The sequence below is a fragment of the Seriola aureovittata genome, chromosome 15, assembly GCF_021018895.1.
Source record: "Seriola aureovittata isolate HTS-2021-v1 ecotype China chromosome 15, ASM2101889v1, whole genome shotgun sequence".
Classification (NCBI taxonomy): domain Eukaryota; kingdom Metazoa; phylum Chordata; class Actinopteri; order Carangiformes; family Carangidae; genus Seriola; species Seriola aureovittata.
The window spans coordinates 677,827-704,675 of NC_079378.1; the positions used below are offsets into that span (position 1 = coordinate 677,827).

The 26,849-nt window shown below is 33.6% G+C and overlaps 1 protein-coding gene across 2 annotated transcripts; it reads left to right on the forward strand.

The window, feature by feature from the left end:
* Nucleotides 1-3,823: 3,823 nt before the first annotated feature.
* Nucleotides 3,824-26,421, forward strand: dub (duboraya). Of its 2 annotated transcripts, XM_056397469.1 has the most exons (7): nt 3,824-4,249; nt 7,154-7,196; nt 8,866-8,955; nt 24,381-24,449; nt 24,619-24,690; nt 24,853-25,098; nt 25,412-26,421. In XM_056397469.1, exons 1-7 carry the CDS (start codon nt 3,933-3,935, stop codon nt 25,835-25,837), a joined length of 1,263 nt encoding a protein of 420 aa, XP_056253444.1. In that variant the 5' UTR covers nt 3,824-3,932; the 3' UTR covers nt 25,838-26,421. The 2 variants fall into 2 exon arrangements, with proteins under 2 accessions (XP_056253444.1, XP_056253445.1); XM_056397470.1 differs by lacking the exon at nt 7,154-7,196 and having other exon boundaries at nt 4,108-4,249.
* Nucleotides 26,422-26,849: the final 428 nt, after the last annotated feature.

The following is a 26,849-nucleotide window of genomic DNA, read 5'->3' on the forward strand; positions in this document are numbered from 1 at the left end:
CCTCGTGACATTTGTTCTACAAAGACATTTTTTCCAACATCAAGTTACAGCAAGTCCTCAGACACGTCCCCGGGGCGACTCGATGGGCGAGTAGCGAGGGCGTCTACCACACAGACGAGACCTCGCTTTGACTCCCGGCGTCAGACGTCACCCCTCTTCCTTCTGTCCCCACGTGTCCCGTCACTTTCAAGAATCCGGGTGGAGACTCAGGACTGGCTGTGTACAATCTCTGCTGCCACCTGTGAACTGCTAGAAACTAATTTCACTTGTTCTTTCAAATCATATTTCCCATAATCAATATTAATATATGAATTTATTTGACCTGAAATATTGTAATTAAGGCAAATTGTTATAATTTAGAATCAGATGTAGTTATTTAAGTTGTATCCTGGAATCTGTTGACAGGAAAAGCAGAAACCTGGTGTGTCTGTTTGTTTACAGAAATCATCCATTCATCCATTATTCATCCATCATCCATCATCCATCATCCATTATTCATCCATCATCCATCATCCATCATCCATCCATCATCCATCATCCATCCATCATCCATCCATCATCATCCATTATTCATCCATCAATCATCCATCCATCATTCATCCATCCATCATCCATCCATCATCCATCCATCATCCATCATCCATCATCTATCATCCATTCATCATCCATCATCATCCATCATCCATCATCCATCATCATCCATCATCCATCATCCATCATCCATCATCCATCATCCGTTATTCATCCATCATCCATCATCATCCATCATCCATCATCATCCATCATCATCCATCATCATCCATCATCCATCCATCATTCATCCATCCATCATCCATCATCATCCATCATCATCCATCATCCATCATCATCCATCATCATCCATCATCATCCATCATCATCCATCATCATCCATCATCCATCATCATCCATCATCATCCATCATCATCCATCATCATCCATCATCATCCATCATCCATCCATCATTCATCCATCCATCATCCATCATCATCCATCATCATCCATCATCCATCATCATCCATCATCATCCATCATCATCCATCATCCATCCATCATTCATCCATCATCCATCATCATCCATCATCATCCATCATCCATCATCATCCATCATCATCCATCATCTATCCATCATTCATCCATCCATCATCCATCATCATCCATCATCATCCATCATCCATCATCATCCATTATCATCCATCATCATCCATCATCATCCATCATCATCCATCATCCATCATCATCCATCATCATCCATCATCATCCATCATCATCCATCATCCATCCATCATCCATCCATCATTCATCCATCCATCATCCATCATCATCCATCATCATCCATCATCCATCATCATCCATCATCATCCATCATCATCCATCATCCATCCATCATTCATCCATCATCCATCATCATCCATCATCATCCATCATCCATCATCATCCATCATCATCCATCATCTATCATCATCATCCATCATCATCCATCCATCATCCATCATCATCCATCATCCATCATCTATCATCATCCATCATCATCCATCATCCATCATCTATCATCATCCATCATCCATCATCATCCATCATCTATCATCATCCATCATCCATCATCATCCATCATCATCCATCATCTATCATCATCATCCATCATCATCCATCCATCATCCATCATCATCCATCCATCATCTATCATCATCCATCATCATCCATCATCCATCATCTATCATCATCATCCATCATCTGCTCCTGGATGGACTACATGTCTTGTGGATCAGTGTGTTTAATCTTTGCACCACTTGGAGGCGCTGTGGTGCAGTTTTGTTAAAGAGTGTGATTTCTCCCTCAAGTCAAGTCCCTCATCAAGACCAATCAATCCTTCACGTCTCACGTTAGGAACAAAAGGAGTCAAGTCCATCTCTTAAACTCAGTTTCTAGTCTTAAATTATCATGTGACCACATTGTAAATCTAAGATTAGACTTTATTCATGAGTCTTTTATTAACAACAGGACTTTTAATGTTTGAGGAGGACACTGAGTCTAAAGGTCTCAGTCCAGTAAAGCAGAGAACCAGTGATGCTAAAGTCAAATCATAAGTTGTTTTTGAATTTAGCAGCTAAAATCTAAAGTCGTCAGATTCATAACTTCAGACGTTTGTGGCGTCGGTGTTTCTCGCTCTCACAGGAAGGTTTGTGTTTTTTACGTTCCTGACAGAAGCGGTGATGATGTGGCGTAACGTCTTTCTGGTAAAACGTTTCCGACGGCAATAATTTCTCCTTATAAGGTTCCCTCCTTCATAACAATCTTTCCTGTCTGCTTCACCCCACCCCCCCATCCTCCAACCACGTCCTGTGTTTCTGCTCCGAGGACAAACTGCCACTGCTGATTGGTCAGAAGATAAACAGAGACCAGTTTATCATTTGATATTAACTGAGACATTTACACCTGGTTTCTTTGTCTGTAAGAATCTTTAAAAACTCTCTCACGTCCTACAAGAACAAACAAACGTCCTCCACTCAAACCTCCTTCAGAAATCTTCCTCTGAGCTCCAGCTCCTGACATTCACCAGAAATGTGAATTTCAGATTCTGTCCTTGTGCATGGAGTCAGTGAAAACTCTTCAGCTCAGAGGCAGAAGTGAAGAAACACAAAAGGAGAAACGAGAGATGAAATTTTCTCTGCTCGTGTGACTCAACTTCCCTCCAGCACAGAAGAGACATCCTGCACAGCAACAACAGGCTGCAGGTTCCTCTTCATCCGGTATCACAGCATCTGAGACACACACACACACACACACACACACACACACACACACACACACACACACACACACACACACAGGACAAAATGACAGCAGTAGAGTTGTGTGGTGAGAGGAGCTGATAAAGTTTCAGCCAGAGATTCAATTTGACCTCTGTGGTCCAACTCTGAGGTTCACTGAGTCTGGTGACCATGAACCGGTTTCATCCCTCCCTCCCTCCCTCCCTCCCTCCCTCCCTCCCTCCACAGTGGCAGCAGGTTGTAGTCCAGACATCTCCCCAGTGTTCCCAGTCCAGATGAAACGTAGACTAGTCCTGGGGACATGGAAAGAAAGTCAACTACAATCCCATGATGCATTGCGCTCCTGATGATCATCTGACTCTCATATCCACCAGTTTGCAGGCTGAAGTCCTGGGTTCATTCCTATGAACTTCAGTGACTCGCCGCAGTGACTCGCCGCAGAGACTCGCCGCAGTGACTCGCCGCAGAGACTCGCCGCAGAGACTCGCCGCAGTGACTCGCCGCAGTGACTCGCCGCAGAGACTCGCCGCAGTGACTTGCCGCGGAGACTCGCCGCGGAGACTCGCCGCGGTGACTCGCCGCGGAGACTCGCCGCAGAGACTCGCCGCAGAGACTCGCCGCAGAGACTCGCCGCAGAGACACGCCGCAGAGACTCGCCGCAGAGACTCGCTGCAGAGACTCGGTCCATCACGGCCGTGTGGAGGAAGGGTTAGGGTCTGTGGTTGGTGTCAGTGTTGTCTGTAATGTTTTCATCTTTGTTGACACATCATGCTCACAGGCTCTGTCTCTCCTGATGGTTTAATATGTTGATGTGCAGATGGTCCATCAGATCAGCACAAACACTTTAATTTGAAAAGCATCAGAAGGAACAAAGATCCACTTGATCGTGTGGATCGTGAACGACATTAAAAAACACGTGATGATGTCATAGACCGTCACAGAGGAGAGGTATGTCCTCGTCGTGTTTGATCAGGAACCAGTGAACGCACCGAGCGTGACGTAGTTCAACATGCTGCTTCACATTCGACCGTTCATCGGCCACAGCAGCTCAGGACGTTTTATTTCATGTCACTGTGTGAAGCAGCTGCTGACTTCCTGTCACTGTCACTGAATAATAATTAAACTCAGCTTTAATGAATCAACATGAACCTGCAGAACGAGCAGAGACATGATCAACATGAGCTGCCCTGCCTCTCTCTCTCTCTCTCTCTCTCTCTCTCTCTCTCTCTCTGTCACTATGTGTCAGTAGTAACTCTGGTTCTATATTTAACCTGCAGGCTATCTCTATCTCTCTGTGTGTCTCTCTCTCTCTATCTCTGTGTCTCTCTCTCTCTATCTCTGTGTGTCTCTCTATCTCTCTGTCTCTCTCTCTGTCTCTCTCTCTCTCTCTCTCTCTCTCTCTCTTTCTCACACACACCCGACATAAACGAGGCCGCTGAGGGACGACGAGCAGGATGGAGGTAAAACTCTTCTAAACTCTACAGTTTGTGTGTGTGTGTTGTTGTTGTTGTTGTTGTTGTTGTTGTTGTTGTTGTTGTCGTCGTCGTCGTCGTCGTCGACTTCTTTCTGTGTGTTTTCTGTTTAACGTGGAAACACAGAGGAGTAAACAGTTTAGTGAAGCAGCTGTAGACGGTTCTTCACTCTCACCAGACTTTTAATTTGGCGTCCAAACACGTGTCTGGTTATTTTATTAATGAGATAAACTGATATGATCAATAAATAAATCAATAAACCTGCAGCTTGGATGTAACAGTGTGTGCGTCTCTCTGGAGACAGACGTCCGTCCGCCATGAGTCTGCTTCTCCTCAGGGTTTCTACCTGTTCAGGTTTGGACGTTGGTCTGTGTGAGAAACAGTATGAAGCAGCTGTGAGGAAACTGCTGCTGTGATTCTGCGCCGTATAAATAAAACCGACTCGACCAGATTTCATCAACATGGTCATCATGGTGTTTGAGGTGTGGAGCGTGAGTTTGGTCAGGTCATTTATTCCGAGTATCTTCGTTAATCTTGTGTTTTGCTGCAGTGTGAAGGTACAGATTTATCTAGTTTCATAAAGTGTTTTATAAATGTGAATATTTTAGAAGCTCACACTCACAGTTCAGTGTGTTGACACCAGATTTATCAGAATATCACGTGCATCTTAAAAGCCGGATGTCGGAGCTTTCTTACAGCACTTAAACACACCGCATGTTTCTCACTATGACATCTCAAACATGTGGAGATAAAATGTAAATGGTCTTGACACCTGATGCACAAACATGTCAGTGAACTTATTGTGACTGATAAATAAATAAATAAAAAAACTTCCTCATCAGCGACACAAACAAACGTTTGTTTATGAAACCGTTTCCTCGTTTTTAAAGAAACTAAACTCGTCTGTGAAACATCTTTTAAACAAGTGAAGTTAATGAGTTTCATTAATATGCGGAGCAACGTGCTGCAGGTGTGTGTTCACTGACCGGAGGTTACTGCAGGTCACATTCATTCAGCCTGATGTGCAGTGTTAAAACCACACGGCTCTGTCATGATGAATGTGACTGTTACAGATGCGTTTAAGGGACGTTACGACATGTTAGTAAATCCTGCCGTTTCAGGTAACTGCACTTTTCTATATATGAGGCGTTTTCCACTCGTAGTTGTTTCACCACGAGTTCATCATTTATCACTTTAGTCAAAACATTTTCAGGTTAATGGATCTTGGTTTCAGTTCAAATTCAAAAACTACAACTCCCATGAGCCTCACTCAGAGAGGAACTATCAAGGTGGTTTATGAGCATCACGGATGGATTACTGAACAGGTCCAGATTCAGACCCAGGACCCCTGGACCAGAACCTGACTGACTGTTAAATCACTCACTCACTCACTCACTCACTCACTCACTCACTCACTCTGTTTACTGAGATTATTTCATATTTTCTAAAATGTCCGTCGTCTCCCTCCTCCGATCATCACAGTTAAACACTTTCCAGCAGAACTCGACTCTGACTAATGAGTTTCATGTTTGAGCACAGAACAATATGATTAACAAAATAATCTAAACTCATTTACCACAACCACCTGTCAGCACCTGAATGCAGGTTTTGATCGTGTGACGACACCTGAGCCAGATCCATTACCTGAATAAAGAGCATGAGAGCAGGTTCATCTTTGTTTACTCTGCATGAGATAATGAGATCCAGCAGAGGAGACAGGGAGGGAGGGGTATCATCATCATCATCATCATCATCATCATCAAAGTGATGTCAAAGGCTCATGGGAGATGTAGTTGCAAATTTAATATATGTACATATAAACTAAAAACTAAAACTAGAAATTATATAAAAAACCTCCATTGGAACAATTTTACATTGACATATATGTTTATCTCATACAAATATGTATGTTCATATTTTAGACATATGTTTTATATATATCCGTCTGTCAGTATATGTTGATATTATATACAGTAGAGTCCAAAAGTCTGAGACACTTTCACAGAATGTGAAGATAAACATGTTTAAAATTAATAAGAAATTAATAATAAAAACATATACAATTTTTATATGTATGTACATAAATAAATAAAATATATATCTTTTTATATCTTCATATAGAGGATGTATATATGTGATAATAATACTTTATATGCGACATATATGGTAACATCATTCTTGATATAAGCACATGCATGTCACTTCTTACATTTCCGTACAGGTGTTGATAATAATAAATCCTAAAGCTGGAAACTGTAGAGATCTGACATCTCTGGAAACTTGTTGTACACAACATGTTGTAAAGTTTAACAGATTTCTGTGAAACCGTCTGAAAAGCAGCTCCTCTCAGCAACAACAGCGCACATGAACACATTCAGAAAGAGGAAGTGGTTTAACGGTTGTATTTTTCATCACTTTCTGCCTTTAGTTCAGAGGTCGATTACACAAGACTCAATCTGTACGTGTGTGTGTGTGTGTGTGTGTGTGTGTGTGTGTGTGTGTGTGTGTGTGTGTGTACTTCTGTCTTTGTGATCGGTCCTCACAACTTCCAAAGACCTGGTTTTAGGGTTCATGTGAGAATCAAGTTTAGATCAGGGTCAGGGGCCTGTGAATGTAGTGTATCAACAAGTGTCCTCACAAAGATAGAAGCACAAGAATGTGTGTGTGTGTGTGTGTGTGTGTGTGTGTGTGTGTGTGTGTGTGTGTGTGTGTGTTTCCCCTCTAGGCGATGTGATTTCATTATCTGTTGAATGTCAGCAATGTGAGACCTTCAGCTGAAATGGACATGGATCAACCCCACGTCAACAGCTGTGTGTGTGTGTGTGTGTGTGTGTGTGTGTGTGTGGTGTGTGTGTGTGTGTGTGTGTGTGTGTGTGTGTGAACCTTTAATAGACTTGTGCTGGCCTCATGGGTTTGGACTGATGTGGCCCTGAAGGTTGGTACTACAGTTCTGGACTCATATTTTGTGTTTACATCTAACAGCTTTCATTGTTGGGAAGCCAGTGAAGGATCAGACAGATGGTAGCAGCAGTTGAGGTAGTAGTAGTAGTAGTAGTACTACTGTAGAAGTACTTCATGGGTTTGGTCTGATGTCGGTACTACAGTTTGACTCATGTTTTCTGCTAGATCTAGTAAGTAAAGTAATCAGCAGCATCAGTAACATCAGTAGCATTTGTAGTTGTAATAGCAGTACTAGCAGTAGTAGTTCTGCTGTAGCAGCACAAGCAACAGTAGCAGTAGTAGTAGTAGTAGTAGTAGTAGTAGAAGTAGCAGTAGCAATAGTAGTGGTAGTAGTAGTGGTAGCAGTAGCAGTAGTAGTAGTAGAAGCAGACATAGTGGTAGTACCAGTGGTAGTGAAGCAGTGGAACCGGTAGCAGTAATAGTAGCAGTAGCAGTAGCAGTATAAGTACCAGTAACTACTAACTCTATTGTCACTAACCCTGACAGCCACACTGTGAGGTCACAGTGGTAGTAGTAGCAGTAGTAGTAGTAGCAGTAGTAGTAGCAGTAGTAGTAGTAGCAGTAGTAGTAGCAGTAGTAGTAGCAGTAGTAGTAGCAGTAGTAGCTGTAGTAGCAGTAGTAGTAGCTGTAGTAGTAGCAGTAGTAGCTGTAGTAGCAGTAGTAGTAGCAGTAGTAGCTGTAGTAGCTGTAGTAGTAGCAGTAGTAGCAGTAACATTAATGGTAGTAAGTAAGTAAGTAAGTAAGCAGAGATTTATCATTATAACAATTTTCCAAACAAAAGTTACGAACTGTTTCACAATAAAAGCATTTAAAACAAAATGTCCGACAGTGATAAAACAGTAGCAGTAGTGACAGTGTTGGTGGAGGAGGTAGTTTCATCAGTGCAGTGTTCAAACCCTCCATGATGGTTAAACAGTGAGAACTGACGGAGCAGCAGACTCACACTGAGCCTCCGTTCGCAGACAGAACTTTTTATTTCCTCTCGTTGGATTAAAAAAGGTCACAAACATGTGAGGCATGTTGTCTCTAATGAGCAGCTGCCTGCCTGATGACAACACTCACATTTCCTTCCTAACATGGTCACAGCGCTGCCACAGACAGGAAGTAACCTGGGAGGTACCAACTGTAGTACAGCAGGAGGCCAGAACAGTTAAAGCCATGACGAAATGATAAATAAATAGCTTTATGAATAAATTAATTCATTAATTAACTAGTTTGAAACTGTAAGATAACCACTCCCCCTCATTTGATTATAACAGATGGAAATAAAAAAGAGCTGGGAAATAAATGTGGAATTAGGAAATAAAAGTGTCCAGAAATAAATCAAAAGGTAATTTTTAAAATAAAAGGCGATTTATTTATTCATTTATTTATCTTTTCATTTATTATTATCGTGGGAGTCGAACATGTGACATGGACTTTGTCTCTCTTTATACTATGTCACTGCACTTTTTCCTTTGCTCCTGTCATAATTACAGCGACGATTAGATGTTGCCTAGCAACAAACCTAACTATGGGTCATAGTAATGTACTGCAGAAATAACGTATGGACTCGTTTTTTTACAGGACAACTCAGCCTTGTTGCATTTACCTTGGTATCCTCTACTTCCCTCCCTCCCTCCCTCCCTCCCTCCTTCCTTCAGGAGGAGGCCCCATCCCGGCGCTCAGTGGCTGAACTCGCAGGAAGATTCAAGGGCTCTGCTCCTCCACACGATGCAGCTGGAAATGAAACAGTGAGTTCAGTGACTGAATATCAGACAAACACATACTCACCAGACCGTGTATACAAGGGCGTAGGTTTGTATATGGATGGTACGGACACGTTCCTACCAATGTCTGATGTCTTGCTAGCAGGAGTAAATATAAAATGGTGGATATGTCGAAATATGAGATTAATTTCTGTCGAAAAATTCCATGAAAATGTTACCATGAATATTACAAAGTTTTTATGTCTTACTATACTATGACGTTTTTATGACGTTTCATGACTTACTATACTGTGATATTTTTGTGACTTTTTATGCCTTAATTAAACAATCTTATGACTTTTTATGTATTACTATACTATGATTTTTTTAGAACTTTTTATACCTTACTATTCTATGACGTTTTTATGACTTTTTATGCCTTACTATACTATGACGATTTTATGACTTTTTATGCCTTACTATACTATGACGATTTTATGACTTTTTATGCCTTACTATACTAAGATGTTTTTATGACGTTTCATGACTTACTATACTATGACGATTTTATGTTTCTGTATGTCTTACTATACTATGATTATTTTATGATTTTTTATACCTTTAACGTTTTTATGACTTTTTATGCCTTACTATATACTATGATGTTTTTATGACTTTTCATGCCATACTAGACTAAGATGTTGTTATGACTTTTTATGCTTTACTATATACTATGATGTTTTTATGACTTTTTATGCCATACTATACTTTGATATTTTTATGACTTTTTATGCCTTACTATATACTATGATGATTTTATGACTTTTTATGACTTACTATACTATGACGTTTTTATGACTTTTTATGCCTTAATTTAACATTTTTATGGTTTTTATGCCTTACTATACTATGAAGATTTTATGATTTTTTATACCTTTAACGTTTTTATGACTTTTTATGCCTTAAGATGTTTTTATGACTTTTTATGCCTTACTATACTATGATGTTTTTATGATGTTTCATGACTTACTATACCATGACGATTTTATGTTTCTTTATGTCTTACTATACTCTGATTATTTTATGATTTTTTATACCTTTAACGTTTTTATGACTTTTTATGCCTTACTATACTAAGATGTTTTTATGACTTTTTATGCCTTACTATACTATGACGTTTTTATGACTTTTTATGCCTTACTATACTATGACGTTTTTATGATTTTTTATACCTTTAACGTTTTTATGACTTTTTATGCCTTACTATACTATGATGTTTTTATGACGTTTCATGACTTACTATACCATGACGATTTTATGTTTCTTTATGTCTTACTATACTATGATGATTTTATGATTTTTATACCTTTAACTTTTTTATGACTTTTTATGCCTTACTATACTATACCGTTTTTATGACTTTTCATGCCATACTATACTAAGATGTTTCATGACTTTTTATGCCTTACTATACTATGACGTTTTTATGACTTTTTATCCCATACTAGACTAAGATGTTTTTATTACTTTTTATGCCTTACTATACTATGATGATTTTATGATTTTTTTATGCCTTACTATACTATGATGTTTTTATGACTTTTTATGCCATAATTTAACGTTTTTATGACTTTTTATGCCTTACTATACTATGATGTTTTTATGACGTTTCATGACTTACGATACCATGACGATTTTATGTTTCTTTATGTCTTACTATACTCTGATTATTTTATGATTTTTTATACCTTGGACGTTTTTATGACGTTTTCATGCTTTACTATACTATGACGTTTTTATGACTTTTTATTCCTTACTATACTATGAAGTTTTTATGACTTTTCATGCCATACTATACTAAGATGTTTTTATGACTTTTTATGCCATACTATACTAAGATGTTTTTATGACTTTTTATGCCTTACTATACTATGGCGTTTTTATGACTTTTTATGCCATAATTTAACGTTTTTATGACTTTTTATGCCTTTAACGTTTTTATGACTTTTTATGCCTTACTATACTGATGTTTTTATGACTTTTTATGCCTTACTATACTATGACGTTTTTATGACTTTTTATGCCTTACTATACTATGATGTTTTTATGACGTTTCATGACTTACTATACTATGACGATTTTATGTTTCTTTATGTCTTACTATACTATGATGATTTTATGATTTTTATACCTTTAACTTTTTTATGACTTTTTATGCCTTACTATACTAAGATGTTTTTATGACTTTTTATGCCTTACTATACTATGACGTTTTTATGACTTTTTATGCCTTACTATACTATGACGTTTTTATGATTTTTTATACCTTTAACGTTTTTATGACTTTTTATGCCTTACTATACTATGATGTTTTTATGACGTTTCATGACTTACTATACCATGACGATTTTATGTTTCTTTATGTCTTACTATACTATGATGATTTTATGATTTTTATACCTTTAACTTTTTTATGACTTTTTATGCCTTACTATACTATACCGTTTTTATGACTTTTCATGCCATACTATACTAAGATGTTTTCATGACTTTTTATGCCTTACTATACTATGACGTTTTTATGACTTTTTATCCCATACTAGACTAAGATGTTTTTATTACTTTTTATGCCTTACTATACTATGATGATTTTATGATTTTTTTATGCCTTACTATACTATGATGTTTTTATGACTTTTTATGCCATAATTTAACGTTTTTATGACTTTTTATGCCTTACTATACTATGATGTTTTTATGACGTTTCATGACTTACGATACCATGACGATTTTATGTTTCTTTATGTCTTACTATACTCTGATTATTTTATGATTTTTTATACCTTGGACGTTTTTATGACGTTTTCATGCTTTACTATACTATGACGTTTTTATGACTTTTTATTCCTTACTATACTATGAAGTTTTTATGACTTTTCATGCCATACTATACTAAGATGTTTTTATGACTTTTTATGCCATACTATACTAAGATGTTTTTATGACTTTTTATGCCTTACTATACTATGGCGTTTTTATGACTTTTTATGCCATAATTTAACGTTTTTATGACTTTTTATGCCTTTAACGTTTTTATGACTTTTTATGCCTTACTATACTGACGTTTTTATGACTTTTTATGCCATACTATACTATGATGTTTTTATGACTTTTTATGCCTTACTATACTATGATGTTTTTATGACGTTTCATGACTTACTATACTATGACGATTTTATGTTTCTTTATGTCTTACTATACTATGATGATTTTATGATTTTTATACCTTTAACTTTTTTATGACTTTTTATGCCTTACTATACTATACCGTTTTTTATGACTTTTCATGCCATACTATACTAAGATGTTTTTATGACTTTTTATGCCATACTATACTAAGATGTTTTTATGACTTTTTATGCCTTACTATACTATGGCGTTTTTATGACTTTTTAGGCCATAATTTAACGTTTTTATGACTTTTTATGCCTTTAACGTTTTTATGACTTTTTATGCCTTACTATTGTGACGTTTTTATGACTTTTTATGCCTTACTATTGTGACGTTTATATGACTTTTTATGCCATACTATACTATGATGTTTTTATGACGTTTCATGACTTACTATACTATGGCGTTTTTATGTTTTTTTATGTCTTACTATACAATGATGTTTTTATGACTTTTTATACCTTTAAATTTTTTATGACTTTTTATGCCTTACTATACTAAGATGTTTTTATGACTTTTTATGCCTTACTATAGTATGATGTTTTTATGACGTTTCATGACTTACTATACTATGACAATTTCATGACTTTTTATGCCTTACTATACTATGATGTTTTTATGACTTTTTATGCCATAATTGAACGTTTTTATGACTTTTTATGCCTTTAACGTTTTTATGACTTTTTATGCCCTTAACGTTTTTATGACTTTTTATGCCTTACTATACTATGATGTTTTGATGACGTTTCATGACTTACTATACTATGATGTTTTTATGACGTTTCATGACTTACTATACCATGACGATTTTATGTTTCTTTATGTCTTACTATACTCTGATTATTTTATGATTTTTTATACCTTTAACGTTTTTATGACTTTTTATGCCTTACTATACTATGACGTTTTTATGACTTTTTATGCCTTACTATACTATGAAGTTTTTATGACTTTTCATGCCATACTATACTAAGATGTTTTTATGACTTTTTATGCCTTACTATACTATGACGTTTTTATGTCTTTTTATACCATACTATACTAAGATGTTTTTATGACTTTTTATGCCTTACTATACTATGACGTTTTTATGATTTTTTATACCTTTAACGTTTTTATGACTTTTTATGCCTTACTATACTATGACGTTTTTATGACTTTTTATGCCATAATTTAACGTTTTTATGACTTTTTATGCCTTTAACGTTTTTATGACTTTTTATGCCTTTAACGTTTTTATGACTTTTTATGCCATACTATACTATGATGTTTTTATGACTTTTTATGCCTTACTATACTATGATGTTTTTATGACGTTTCATGACTTACTATACTATGACGATTTTATGTTTCTTTATGTCTTACTATACTATGATGATTTTATGATTTTTATACCTTTAACTTTTTTATGACTTTTTATGCCTTACTATACTATACCGTTTTTATGACTTTTCATGCCATACTATACTAAGATGTTTTTATGACTTTTTATGCCTTACTATACTATGACGTTTTTATGACTTTTTATCCCATACTAGACTAAGATGTTTTTATTACTTTTTATGCCTTACTATACTGTGATATTTTTATGAGTTTTCTTATGCCTTACTATACTATGACGTTTTTATGACTTTTTATGCCTTAATTTAACATTTTTATGGTTTTTATGCCTTACTATACTATGACGTTTTTATGATTTTTTATACCTTACTATACTATGATATTTTTATGACTTTTTATACCTTTAACGTTTTAATGACTTTTTATGCCTTACTATACTATGACGTTTTTATGACTTTTTATGCCTTACTATACTATGATGTTTTTATGACTTTTTATGCCATAATTTAACGTTTTTATGACTTTTTATGCCTTTAACGTTTTTATGACTTTTTATGCCTTACTATTGTGACGTTTTTATGACTTTTTATGCCTTACTATTGTGACGTTTTTATGACTTTTTATGCCTTTAACGTTTTTATGACTTTTTATGCCTTACTATACTAAGATGTTTTTATGACTTTTTATGCCTTACTATACTAAGATGTTTTTATGAATTTTTATGCCTTACTATACTATGACGTTTTTATGACTTTTTATGCCTTTAACGTTTTTATGACTTTTTATGCCTTACTATACTAAGATGTTTTTATGACTTTTTATGCCTTACTATACTATGATGTTTTTATGACGTTTCATGACGTACTATACCATGACGATTTTATGTTTCTTTATGTCTTACTATAGTATGATGTTTTTATGACGTTTCATGACTTACTATACTATGACAATTTCATGACTTTTTATGCCTTACTATACTATGATGTTTTTATGACTTTTTATGCCATAATTGAACGTTTTTATGACTTTTTATGCCTTTAACGTTTTTATGACTTTTTATGCCTTACTATACTATGATGTTTTGATGACGTTTCATGACTTACTATACCATGACGATTTTATGTTTCTTTATGTCTTACTATACTCTGATTATTTTATGATTTTTTATACCTTTAACGTTTTTATGACTTTTTATGCCTTACTATACTATGACGTTTTTATGTTTCTTTATGTCTTACTATACTATGAAGATTTTATGATTTTTTATACCTTTAACATTTTTATGACTTTTTATGCCTTTAACGTTTTTATGACTTTTTATGCCTTACTATACTAAGATGTTTTTATGACTTTTTATGCCTTACTATACTATGATGTTTTTATGACGTTTCATGACTTACTATACCATGACGATTTTATGTTTCTTTATGTCTTACTATACTCTGATTATTTTATGATTTTTTATACCTTTAACGTTTTTATGACTTTTTATGCCTTACTATACTATGACGTTTTTATGACTTTTTATGCCTTACTATACTATGAAGTTTTTATGACTTTTCATGCCATACTATACTAAGATGTTTTTATGACTTTTTATGCCTTACTATACTATGACGTTTTTATGACTTTTTATGCCATACTATACTAAGATGTTTTTATGACTTTTTATGCTTTACTATACTATGACGTTTTTATGATTTTTTATACCTTTAACGTTTTTATGACTTTTTATGCCTTACTATACTATGACGTTTTTATGACTTTTTATGCCATAATTTAACGTTTTTATGACTTTTTATGCCTTTAACGTTTTTATGACTTTTTATGCCTTACTATACTATGACGTTTTTATGACTTTTTATGCCATACTATACTAAGATTTTTTTATGACTTTTTATGCCTTACTATACTATGACGTTTTTATGACTTTTTATGCCTTACTATACTATGATGATTTTATGATTTTTATACCTTTAACTTTTTTATGACTTTTTATGCCTTACTATACTATACCGTTTTTATGACTTTTCATGCCATACTATACTAAGATGTTTTTATGACTTTTTATGCCTTACTATACTATGACGTTTTTATGACTTTTTATCCCATACTAGACTAAGATGTTTTTATTACTTTTTATGCCTTACTATACTGTGATATTTTTATGAGTTTTCTTATGCCTTACTATACTATGATGATTTTATGACTTTTTTATGACTTTTTATGCCTTTTACCTTTTTATGACTTTTTATGCCTTTAATGTTTTTATGACTTACTATACTATGACGTTTTTATGACTTTTTATGCCATACTATACTAAGATGTTTTTATGACTTTTTATGCCTTACTATACTATGACGTTTTTATGACTTTTTATGCCATACTATACTAAGATGTTTTTATGACTTTTTATGCCTTACTATACTGTGATATTTTTATGACTTTTTTTATGCCTTACTATACTATGATGATTTTATGATTTTTTTATGCCTTACTATACTATGATGTTTTTATGACTTTTTATGCCATAATTTAACGTTTTTATGACTTTTTATGCCTTTAACGTTTTTATGACTTTTTATGCCTTACTATACTATGATGTTTTTATGACGTTTCATGACTTACTATACCATGACGATTTTATGTTTCTTTATGTCTTACTATAAAGATGATTATTTTATGATTTTTTATACCTTTAACGTTTTTATGACTTTTTATGCCTTACTATACTATGACGTTTTTATGACTTTTTATGCCTTACTATACTATGATGTTTTTATGACGTTTCATGACTTACTATACCATGACGATTTTATGTTTCTTTATGTCTTACTATACTCTGATTATTTTATGATTTTTTATACCTTTAACGTTTTTATGACTTTTTATGCCTTACTATACTATGACGTTTTTATGACTTTTTATGCCTTACTATACTATGAAGTTTTTATGACTTTTCATGCCATACTATACTAAGATGTTTTTATGACTTTTTATGCCTTACTATACTAAGATGTTTTTATGAATTTTTATGCCTTACTATACTATGACGTTTTTATGACTTTTTATGCCTTTAACGTTTTTATGACTTTTTATGCCTTACTATACTAAGATGTTTTTATGACTTTTTATGCCTTACTATACTATGATGTTTTTATGACGTTTCATGACGTACTATACCATGACGATTTTATGTTTCTTTATGTCTTACTATAGTATGATGTTTTTATGACGTTTCATGACTTACTATACTATGACAATTTCATGACTTCTTATGCCTTACTATACTATGATGTTTTTATGACTTTTTATGCCATAATTGAACGTTTTTATGACTTTTTATGCCTTTAACGTTATTATGACTTTTTCTGCCTTACTATACTATGATGTTTTTATGACGTTTCATGAGTTACTATACTATGGCGTTTTTATGTTTTTTTATGTCTTACTATACAATGATGTTTTTATGACTTTTTATACCTTTAAATTTTTTATGACTTTTTATGCCTTACTATACTATGATGTTTTGATGACGTTTCATGACTTACTATACTATGATATTTTTATGACTTACTATACCATGACGATTTTATGTTTCTTTATGTCTTACTATACTCTGATTATTTTATGATTTTTTATACCTTTAACGTTTTTATGACTTTTTATGCCTTACTATACTATGACGTTTTTATGACTTTTTATGCCATACTATACTAAGATGTTTTTATGACTTTTTATATGCCTTACTATACTATGATGTTTTTATGAATTTTTATGCCATAATTTAACGTTTTTATGACCTTTTATGCCTTTAATGTTTTTATGACTTTTTATGCCTTACTATACTAAGATGTTTTTATGACTTTTTATGCCTTACTATACTATGACGTTTTTATGATTTTTTTATACCTTTAACGTTTTTTTGACTTTTTATGCCTTTAACGTTTTTATGACTTTTTATGCCTTTAACGTTTTTATGACTTTTTATGCCTTACTATAATGATGTTTTTATGACTTTTTATGCCTTACTATACTATGATGTTTTTATGACGTTTCATGACTTACTATACTATGACGATTTTATGTTTCTTTATGTCTTACTATACTATGATGATTTTATGATTTTTTATACCTTTAACTTTTTTATGACTTTTCTTGCCTTACTATACTATACCGTTTTTATGACTTTTCATGCCATACTATACTAAGTTGTTTTTATGACTTTTTATGCCTTACTATACTATGACGTTTTTATGACTTTTTATCCCATACTAGACTAAGATGTTTTTATGACTTTTTATGCCTTAATATACTATGACGTTTTTATGACTTTTTATGCCTTACTATACTAAGATGTTTTTATGACGTTTCATGACTTACTATACTATGGCGTTTTTATGTTTTTTTATGTCTTACTATACAATGATGTTTTTATGAGTTTTTATACCTTTAAATTTTTTATGACTTTTTATGACTTACTATACTAAGATGTTTTTATGACTTTTTATGCCTTACTATAGTATGATGTTTTTATGACGTTTCATGAATTACTATACTATGACAATTTCATGACTTTTTATTCCTTACTATACTATGTTGTTTTTATGACTTTTTATGCCATAATTGAACGTTTTTATGACTTTTTATGCCTTTAACGTTTTTATGACTTTTTATGCCTTTAACGTTTTTATGACTTTTTATGCCTTACTATACTATGATGTTTTTATGACGTTTCATGACTTACTATACTATGACGATTTTATGTTTCTTTATGTCTTACTATACTCTGATTATTTTATGATTTTTTATACCTTTAAAGTTTTTATGACTTTTTATGCCTTACTATACTAAGATGTTTTTATGACTTTTTATGCCTTACTATACTATGACGTTTTTATGACTTTTTATGCCATACTATACTAAGATGTTTTTATGACTTTTTATGCCTTGCTATACTATGACCTTTTTATGTTTTTTATACCTTACTATACGATGATATTTTCATGATTTTTTGTACTTTTAACGTTTTTATGACTTTTTATGCCTTACTATAATATGACGTTTTTATGACTTTTTATGCCATACTATACTAAGATTTTTTTATGACTTTTTATGCCTTACTATATACTATGACATTTTTATGACTTCTTATGCCTTACTATAATATGACGTTTTTATGACTTTTTATGCCTTACTATACTAAGATGTTTTTATGACTTTTTATGCCTTACTATACTATGATGATTTTATGATTTTTTTTATGCCTTACTATACTATGATGATTTTATGATTTTTTTATGCCTTACTATACTATGATGTTTTTATGACTTTTTATGCCATAATTTAACGTTTTTATGACTTTTTATGCCTTTAACGTTTTTATGACTTTTTATGCCTTACTATACTAAGATGTTTTTATGACTTTTTATGCCTTACTATACTATGATGTTTTTATGACGTTTCATGACTTACTATACTATGACGATTTTATGTTTCTTTATGTCTTACTATACTATGAAGATTTTATGATTTTTTATACCTTTAACGTTTTTATGACTTTTTATGCCTTTAACGTTTTTATGACTTTTTATGCCTTACTATACTAAGATGTTTTTATGACTTTTTATGCCTTACTATACTATGATGTTTTTATGACTTTTTATGCCTTACTATACTATGACGTTTTTATGTTTCTTTATACCTTATTATACTATGATATTTTTATGATTTTTATACCTTTAACGTTTTTATGACTTTTTATGCCTTACTATACTATGACGTTTTTATGACTTTTTATGCCATACTATACTAAGATGTTTTTATGACTTTTTATGCCTTACTATACTATGACGTTTTTATGACTTTTTATGCCATACTATACTAAGATGTTTTTATGACTTTTCATGCCATACTATACTAAGATGTTTTTATGACTTTTTTATGACTTTTTATTACTTACTATACTATGATGTTTTTATGACTTTTTATGCCTTACTATACTATGACGTTTTTATGATTTTTTATACCTTTAACGTTTTTATGACTTTTTATGCCTTACTATACTATGACGTTTTTATGACTTTTTTTGCCATAATTTAACGTTTTTATGACTTTTTATGCCTTTAACGTTTTTATGACTTTTTATGCCTTACTATACTATGATGTTTTTATGACGTTTCATGACTTACTATACCATGACGATTTTATGTTTCTTTATGTCTTACTATACTCTGATTATTTTATGATTTTTTATACCTTTAACGTTTTTATGACTTTTTATGCCTTAGTATACTATGACGTTTTTATGACTTTTTATGCCTTACTATACTATGAAGTTTTTATGACTTTTCATGCCATAGTATACTATGATGTTTTTATGACTTTTTATGCCTTACTATACTAAGATGTTTTTATGACTTTTTATGCCTTACTATACTATGACGTTTTTATGACTTTTTATGCCTTACTATACTATGACGTTTTTATGACTTTTTATGCCATAATTTAACGTTTTTATGACTTTTTATGCCTTTAACGTTTTTATGACTTTTTATGCCTTACTATACTGACGTTTTTATGACTTTTTATGCCTTACTATACAATGATGTTTTTATGACTTTTTATACCTTTAAATTTTTTATGACTTTTTATGCCTTACTATACTAAGATGTTTGAATGACTTTTTATGCCTTACTATAGTATGATGTTTTTATGACGTTTCATGACTTACTATACTATGACAATTTCATGACTTTTTATGCCTTACTATACTATGTTGTTTTTATGACTTTTTATGCCATAATTGAACGTTTTTATGACTTTTTATGCCTTTAACGTTTTTATGACTTTTTATGCCTTTAACGTTTTTATGACTTTTTATGCCTTACTATACTATGACGTTTTTATGATTTTTTATACCTTACTATACTATGATATTTTTATGACTTTTTATGCCTTTAACGTTTTTATGACTTTTTATGCCTTACTATACTATGACGTTTTTATGACTTTTTATGCCTTACTATACTATGAAGTTTTTATGACTTTTCATGCCATACTATACTAAGATGTTTTTATGACTTTTTATGCCTTACTATACTATGACGTTTTTATGACTTTTTATGCCTTACTATAGTATGATGTTTTTATGACGTTTCATGACTTACTATACTATGACAATTTCATGACTTTTTATGCCTTACTATACTATGATGTTTTTATGACTTTTTATGCCATAATTGAACGTTTTTATGACTTTTTATGCCTTTAACGTTTTTATGACTTTTTATGCCTTACTATACTATGATGTTTTGATGACGTTTCATGACTTACTATACCATGACGATTTTATGTTTCTTTATGTCTTACTATACTCTCATTATTTTATGATTTTTTATACCTTTAACGTTTTTATGACTTTTTATGCCTTACTATACTATGACGTTTTTATGTTTCTTTATGTCTTACTATACTATGAAGATTTTATGATTTTTTATACCTTTAACATTTTTATGACTTTTTATGCCTTTAACGTTTTTATGACTTTTTATGCCTTACTATACTAAGATGTTTTTATGACTTTTTATGCCTTACTGTACTATGATGTTTTTATGACGTTTCATGACTTACTATACCATGACGATTTTATGTTTCTTTATGTCTTACTATACTCTGATTATTTTATGATTTTTTATACCTTTAACGTTTTTATGACTTTTTATGCCTTACTATACTATGACGTTTTTATGACTTTTTATGCCTTACTATACTATGAAGTTTTTATGACTTTTCATGCCATACTATACTAAGATGTTTTTATGACTTTTTATGCCTTACTATACTATGACGTTTTTATGACTTTTTATGCCATACTATACTAAGATGTTTTTACGACTTTTTATGCTTTACTATACTATGACGTTTTTATGATTTTTTATACCTTTAACGTTTTTATGACTTTTTATGCCTTACTATACTATGACGTTTTTATGACTTTTTATGCCATAATTTAACGTTTTTATGACTTTTTATGCCTTTAACGTTTTTATGACTTTTTATGCCTTACTATACTAAGAGTTTTTTATGACTTTTTATGCCTTACTATACTATGACGTTTTTATGACTTTTTATGCCTTACTATACTATGACGTTTTTATGACTTTTTATGCCTTACTATACTATGACGTTTTTATGACTTTTTATGCCTTACTATACTATGATGTTTTTATGACGTTTCATGACTTACTATACTATGACGATTTTATGTTTCTTTATGTCTTACTATACTATGATGATTTTATGATTTTATGATTTTTTATACCTTTAACTTTTTTATGACTTTTTATGCCTTACTATACTATACCGTTTTTATGACTTTTCATGCCATACTATACTAAGATGTTTTTATGACTTTTTATGCCTTACTATACTATGACGTTTTTATGACTTTTTATCCCATACTAGACTAAGATGTTTTTATTACTTTTTATGCCTTACTATACTGTGATATTTTTATGAGTTTTCTTATGCCTTACTATACTATGATGATTTTATGATTTTTTTTATGCCTTACTATACTATGATGTTTTTATGACTTTTTATGCCATAATTTAACGTTTTTATGACTTTTTATGCCTTTAACGTTTTTATGACTTTTTATGCCTTACTATACTATGATGTTTTTATGACGTTTCATGACTTACTATACCATGACGATTTTATGTTTCTTTATGTCTTACTATACTCTGATTATTTTATGATTTTTTATACCTTTAACGTTTTTATGACTTTTTATGCCTTACTATACTATGACGTTTTTATGACTTTTTATGCCTTACTATACTATGATGTTTTTATGACGTTTCATGACTTACTATACCATGACGATTTTATGTTTCTTTATGTCTTACTATACTCTGATTATTTTATGATTTTTTATACCTTTAACGTTTTTATGACTTTTTATGCCTTACTATACTATGATGTTTTTATGACTTTTTATGCCATAATTTAACGTTTTTATGACTTTTTATGCCTTTAACGTTTTTATGACTTTTTATGCCTTACTATACTATGATGTTTTGATGACGTTTCATGACTTACTATACCATGACGATTTTATGTTTCTTTATGTCTTACTATACTCTGATTATTTTATGATTTTTTATACCTTTAACGTTTTTATGACTTTTTATGCCTTACTATACTATGACGTTTTTATGACTTTTCATGCCATACTATACTAAGATGTTTTTATGACTTTTTCTGCCTTACTATACTATGACGTTTTTATGACTTTTTATTCCATATTATACTAAGATTTTTTTATGACTTTTTATGCCTTACTATACTATGATGTTTTTCTGACGTTTCATGACTTACTATACCATGACGATTTTATGTTTCTATATGTCTTACTATACTCTGATTATTTTATGAATTTTTATACCTTTAACGTTTTTCTGACTTTTTATGCCTTACTATACTATGACGTTTTTATGACTTTTTATGCCTTACTATACTATGAAGTTTTTATGACTTTTCATGCCATACTATACTAAGATGTTTTTATGACTTTTTATGCCTTACTATACTATGACGTTTTTATGACTTTTTATGCCTTATTATACTATGACGTTTTTATGACTTTTCATGCCATACTATACTAAGATGTTTTTATGACTTTTTATGCCTTACTATACTATGACGTTTTCATGACTTTTTATGCCATAATTTAACGTTTTTATGACTTTTTATGCCTTTAAAGTTTTTATGACTTTTTATTCCTTTAACGTTTTTATGACTTTTTATGCCTTACTATACTCACTTATTATGCCTTACTGGACTATGTTGTTTTCCTGACTTTTCATGTGTTACTATACTGTGATAGTTTTAGCACGTTTCATGCTTTACTATACCATGAATTTCTTTTGTGCCTTTTTTTTTATGACTTCCTATTTTGACACTTTTGTCAGTTTCCTGGAAGCGAAAGCAGACACAGACTGAGGTGAGGGGTGAAAAGTGATTTTAATGAAAACAACAATGAGGAATGGGAAGGCTGGTGTCTGGTGAGGGCTTCAGTCTGGCAGAGGGGGGTTGAAGGCAGATGCAGATTTCAGATGGTGGTGTGGCTGGAGCCGAGGTGCGAAGATCTTCTAGCGAGGTGGTGTGACAGCCAGAGACTTGCTGGGTTTGGCTTGAGAGCAAAACCTAAAAATAAAAAATAAAAACTACAGTTGAGCACTGTTGAATCTTCCCAGGAGTTTAAGTGGACAAGACCAAGTTACCATAATGTAGAATAAACAATCTGGCGAGGAGTGGAGAGTCAGCTCAGGTGTTTGTACTGGAGGCTTGATGAAGTTATGAGTCGCAGGTATGGAGATGAGCCAGGAGCCCTGAGAGGGAAGCCACGCCCACAAACATACACAGAGACATGACAGGGGAAAAACACAGAAACACAAGAGAGAGATGCCTTATTATACTATGTACTATTACTATACTATATGCTATACATATACTATATACTGTATTATAACTTTTTATGTCTTACTATACTATGACGTTTTTATGACTTAATATACTATGATGTTTTTAAATCTTACTATAGTATGAGTTTTTATGAATTTTCATGCCTTTTTATTACTTACTATGAGTTTTTATGTTTTACTATACTATGACATTTTTTTGACTTTTTATGTTTTAAGGCAGTTAGGCATAAAAAGTCAAAGTATAGTAAGGCATAAAGGATCAATCCAAAGATATGCACATTAAGTGAATTGGCGATTCTAATGCCTCAGTATACTATGACTTTTATAGAAATTAATGTAGTCTATATAAATATTATTGAAATGTAAAAGGTTTCAAACCATCACGGTTTCTTTATTTTATATTACCAGGATAAACCGGTCAGACGACGACCTCCTTGCTCCCTACAGCTCCCCAAGACACATGGAGACGACCAGGAGGTGAGAGAGAGAGTGAGAGGGGGGGTGGCATAAGGACACATCAGCCTGTGTTTACCTGGAGTAGGTACATCAGGTAAAATAACCCAGTGTGTATGTATGTGTGTGTGTGTGTGTGTTTGTGTGTGTATGTGTTTGTGTGTGTATGTGTGTGTATGTGTGTGTGTGTCAGCAGTCTCCAGGTGTCACCTCACCTCTACCTGCCAAAACTAAGAGGAACTCTGCTCTGATTGAGAAGCTTCAGGTGAGTCCAAGTGGTTTCTGCTGCCCTCTGCTGGTGATACAGAGAACTGCAGCAGACATCTGACATCACTTTGACATCACTCTGACATCACTCTGACTTCACTGACATCACTCTGACGTCACTATGACATCACTCTCTCTCTCTCTCTCTCTCTCTCTGTAGGCCTCCCTCTCTCTCTCCCCTTCAGGTCCTATCCCCTCTCCAAAGAGCCCCGGCTTTAGGCTGCTGCCTCCCGCCTTCCCCCCAGCCTCCCCCAGCTCTGCCCCAGTAACCGCGGTAACCACCTCATCCACAGTGACCCCCACCAGCCCGGTCACTGCCTCTCCGGTAACTGAAGAGGAAGGCCCCGCCTCCTTTGAAGACCCTCCCACGCTGGCGGAGGGGTCCATCCTGTTGAGCATGAACAAGGTCAGACAGAGGTTTAAAGGGCTACTGTTCTCCATCAGGTCAAATCCAGTGTTTTCATTGGTCCATTATATGTGATGCGTTCAGTGACCCATGTCCAACTGCCTGTAGATACCTGAGCTCGTATGTTAAAAGTCTCTGAGGAAAATTAACTTTCTTCTTACATGTAATATTAGTGATGATGTGTGCTGTAGCTAGTGTTAACCATTTCCTGCATGTGAGGCATTTAGGGGACATCTGTAAATTGTAGTATCTGCCAACAGTTACACTAATTAACCTCACTTGTCTGCATCTGCTCTGATTGGTCCTTCTCCAGAGCCGAGCTCGTCACTCTCTCCGGCGACGCCCTCCATCCCGCCGCCACAGGAAGTCCAGCAGCGGAGACGAGGTCGGCGTCACCAATGACGTAGCAGACAAAGCAACAGCAGGAGGAGGAGGAGGAGAGAAGGAGGAAGCAGCAGGAGAAGTTTTCAAGAAGGAAGGAACAACTGACGAGATGAAGGACGACAAAACCGACGCTTCAACGTGTCCTGGAGAAGATCAGCACGAGACTGAGTCCAGAGAGGAGGACGAGAAGAGGAAGGAGGGAGAGAACGGACCCATGGGAGGAGAGGAGGGAGACAGATCTTCATCAGGAGGAAAGGAGGAGGAGGAGAAACAAAACCAGGCGGAAGATGTGAGTGAAGGAGCGACGAACACAGAGAGCAGAGAAGAAGAGAAGAGCGCAGTGATTCCCACATGAACAGCGTCAATGAAACTCAACATGTTTCACATTAAAAGCCCTCAAGAGGGCCTTCTGTTTCCTTTGGCTTTTAATTTGAAACATCAACAGAATTGACCGAACAGAACACTGGACTTTTCCTTTTGTAAGAACTTAATGTGACGTTTTTAATTCTGATGTTTTCTTTCTGTTTGGTGCCTTCACAGCTGTGACTGATGATGATGATAATGATAATGATGATGATGATGATGATGATGATGATGAAGATGAAGCTGTGTGATTTGGTGTCTCTGTGTTTATTTAAAGCACTGAAGCTTTTAGAGCTTCACAGTGTGACCCAGAGTCATGTTGTTGTGTGAGTCCGGTCCTGGTTCCACCCTGACCCGGGTCCTGCTGATCCTCCAGTGGCTCAGTGGAGGATAAATCCTGGTGTGTACAGGTACAGAGTTTATTTCCTGGTCAGAGGGAAAACCTGGAGCCGGTTTCCAAAGATTCATTTCAAAACCAACCACGGAGCTTTTATTGTTTCAGCAGGTGAAGAACCTGTAAATTCTCCTTGTTTAAGTCTGAAACAGAAATTAAAATGCATATTTTTGCTAAATTACTGTTTGTCTGCTCTTTAATGTCCCGCCCCCCCTGACACTGAAAATATCAAATACTATGAAAATACTCCATTACAGGCTAAAGTCCTGCATTAAAGTATCAAATACACAGTGTGTGTGAGCTTCTGTGAATTAATCAGGTGTTTAAAGTGTGTCGGCCCCTGATGACGACCCCCAGCAGATCACTGTAATCATCAAGTGTGGAAACAAGCAGCAGTTGGTAAATTTATCCCTCTGAAAAATCTCATTAGCCACTTTCAATTTCAAACTGGCTGCCATTTTCCAAGATGGCAGCCATGTTTTACCCCAGAAGACAAATTTCAATGATTTTCTTTTTTTTTTAAGTTATTTTTTGGGGCTTTTTGTGCCTTTAATGGACAGGACAGTGGAGAGGCTCGCGACCTTTGAACTCCCCCCGCAGCTCTATGATT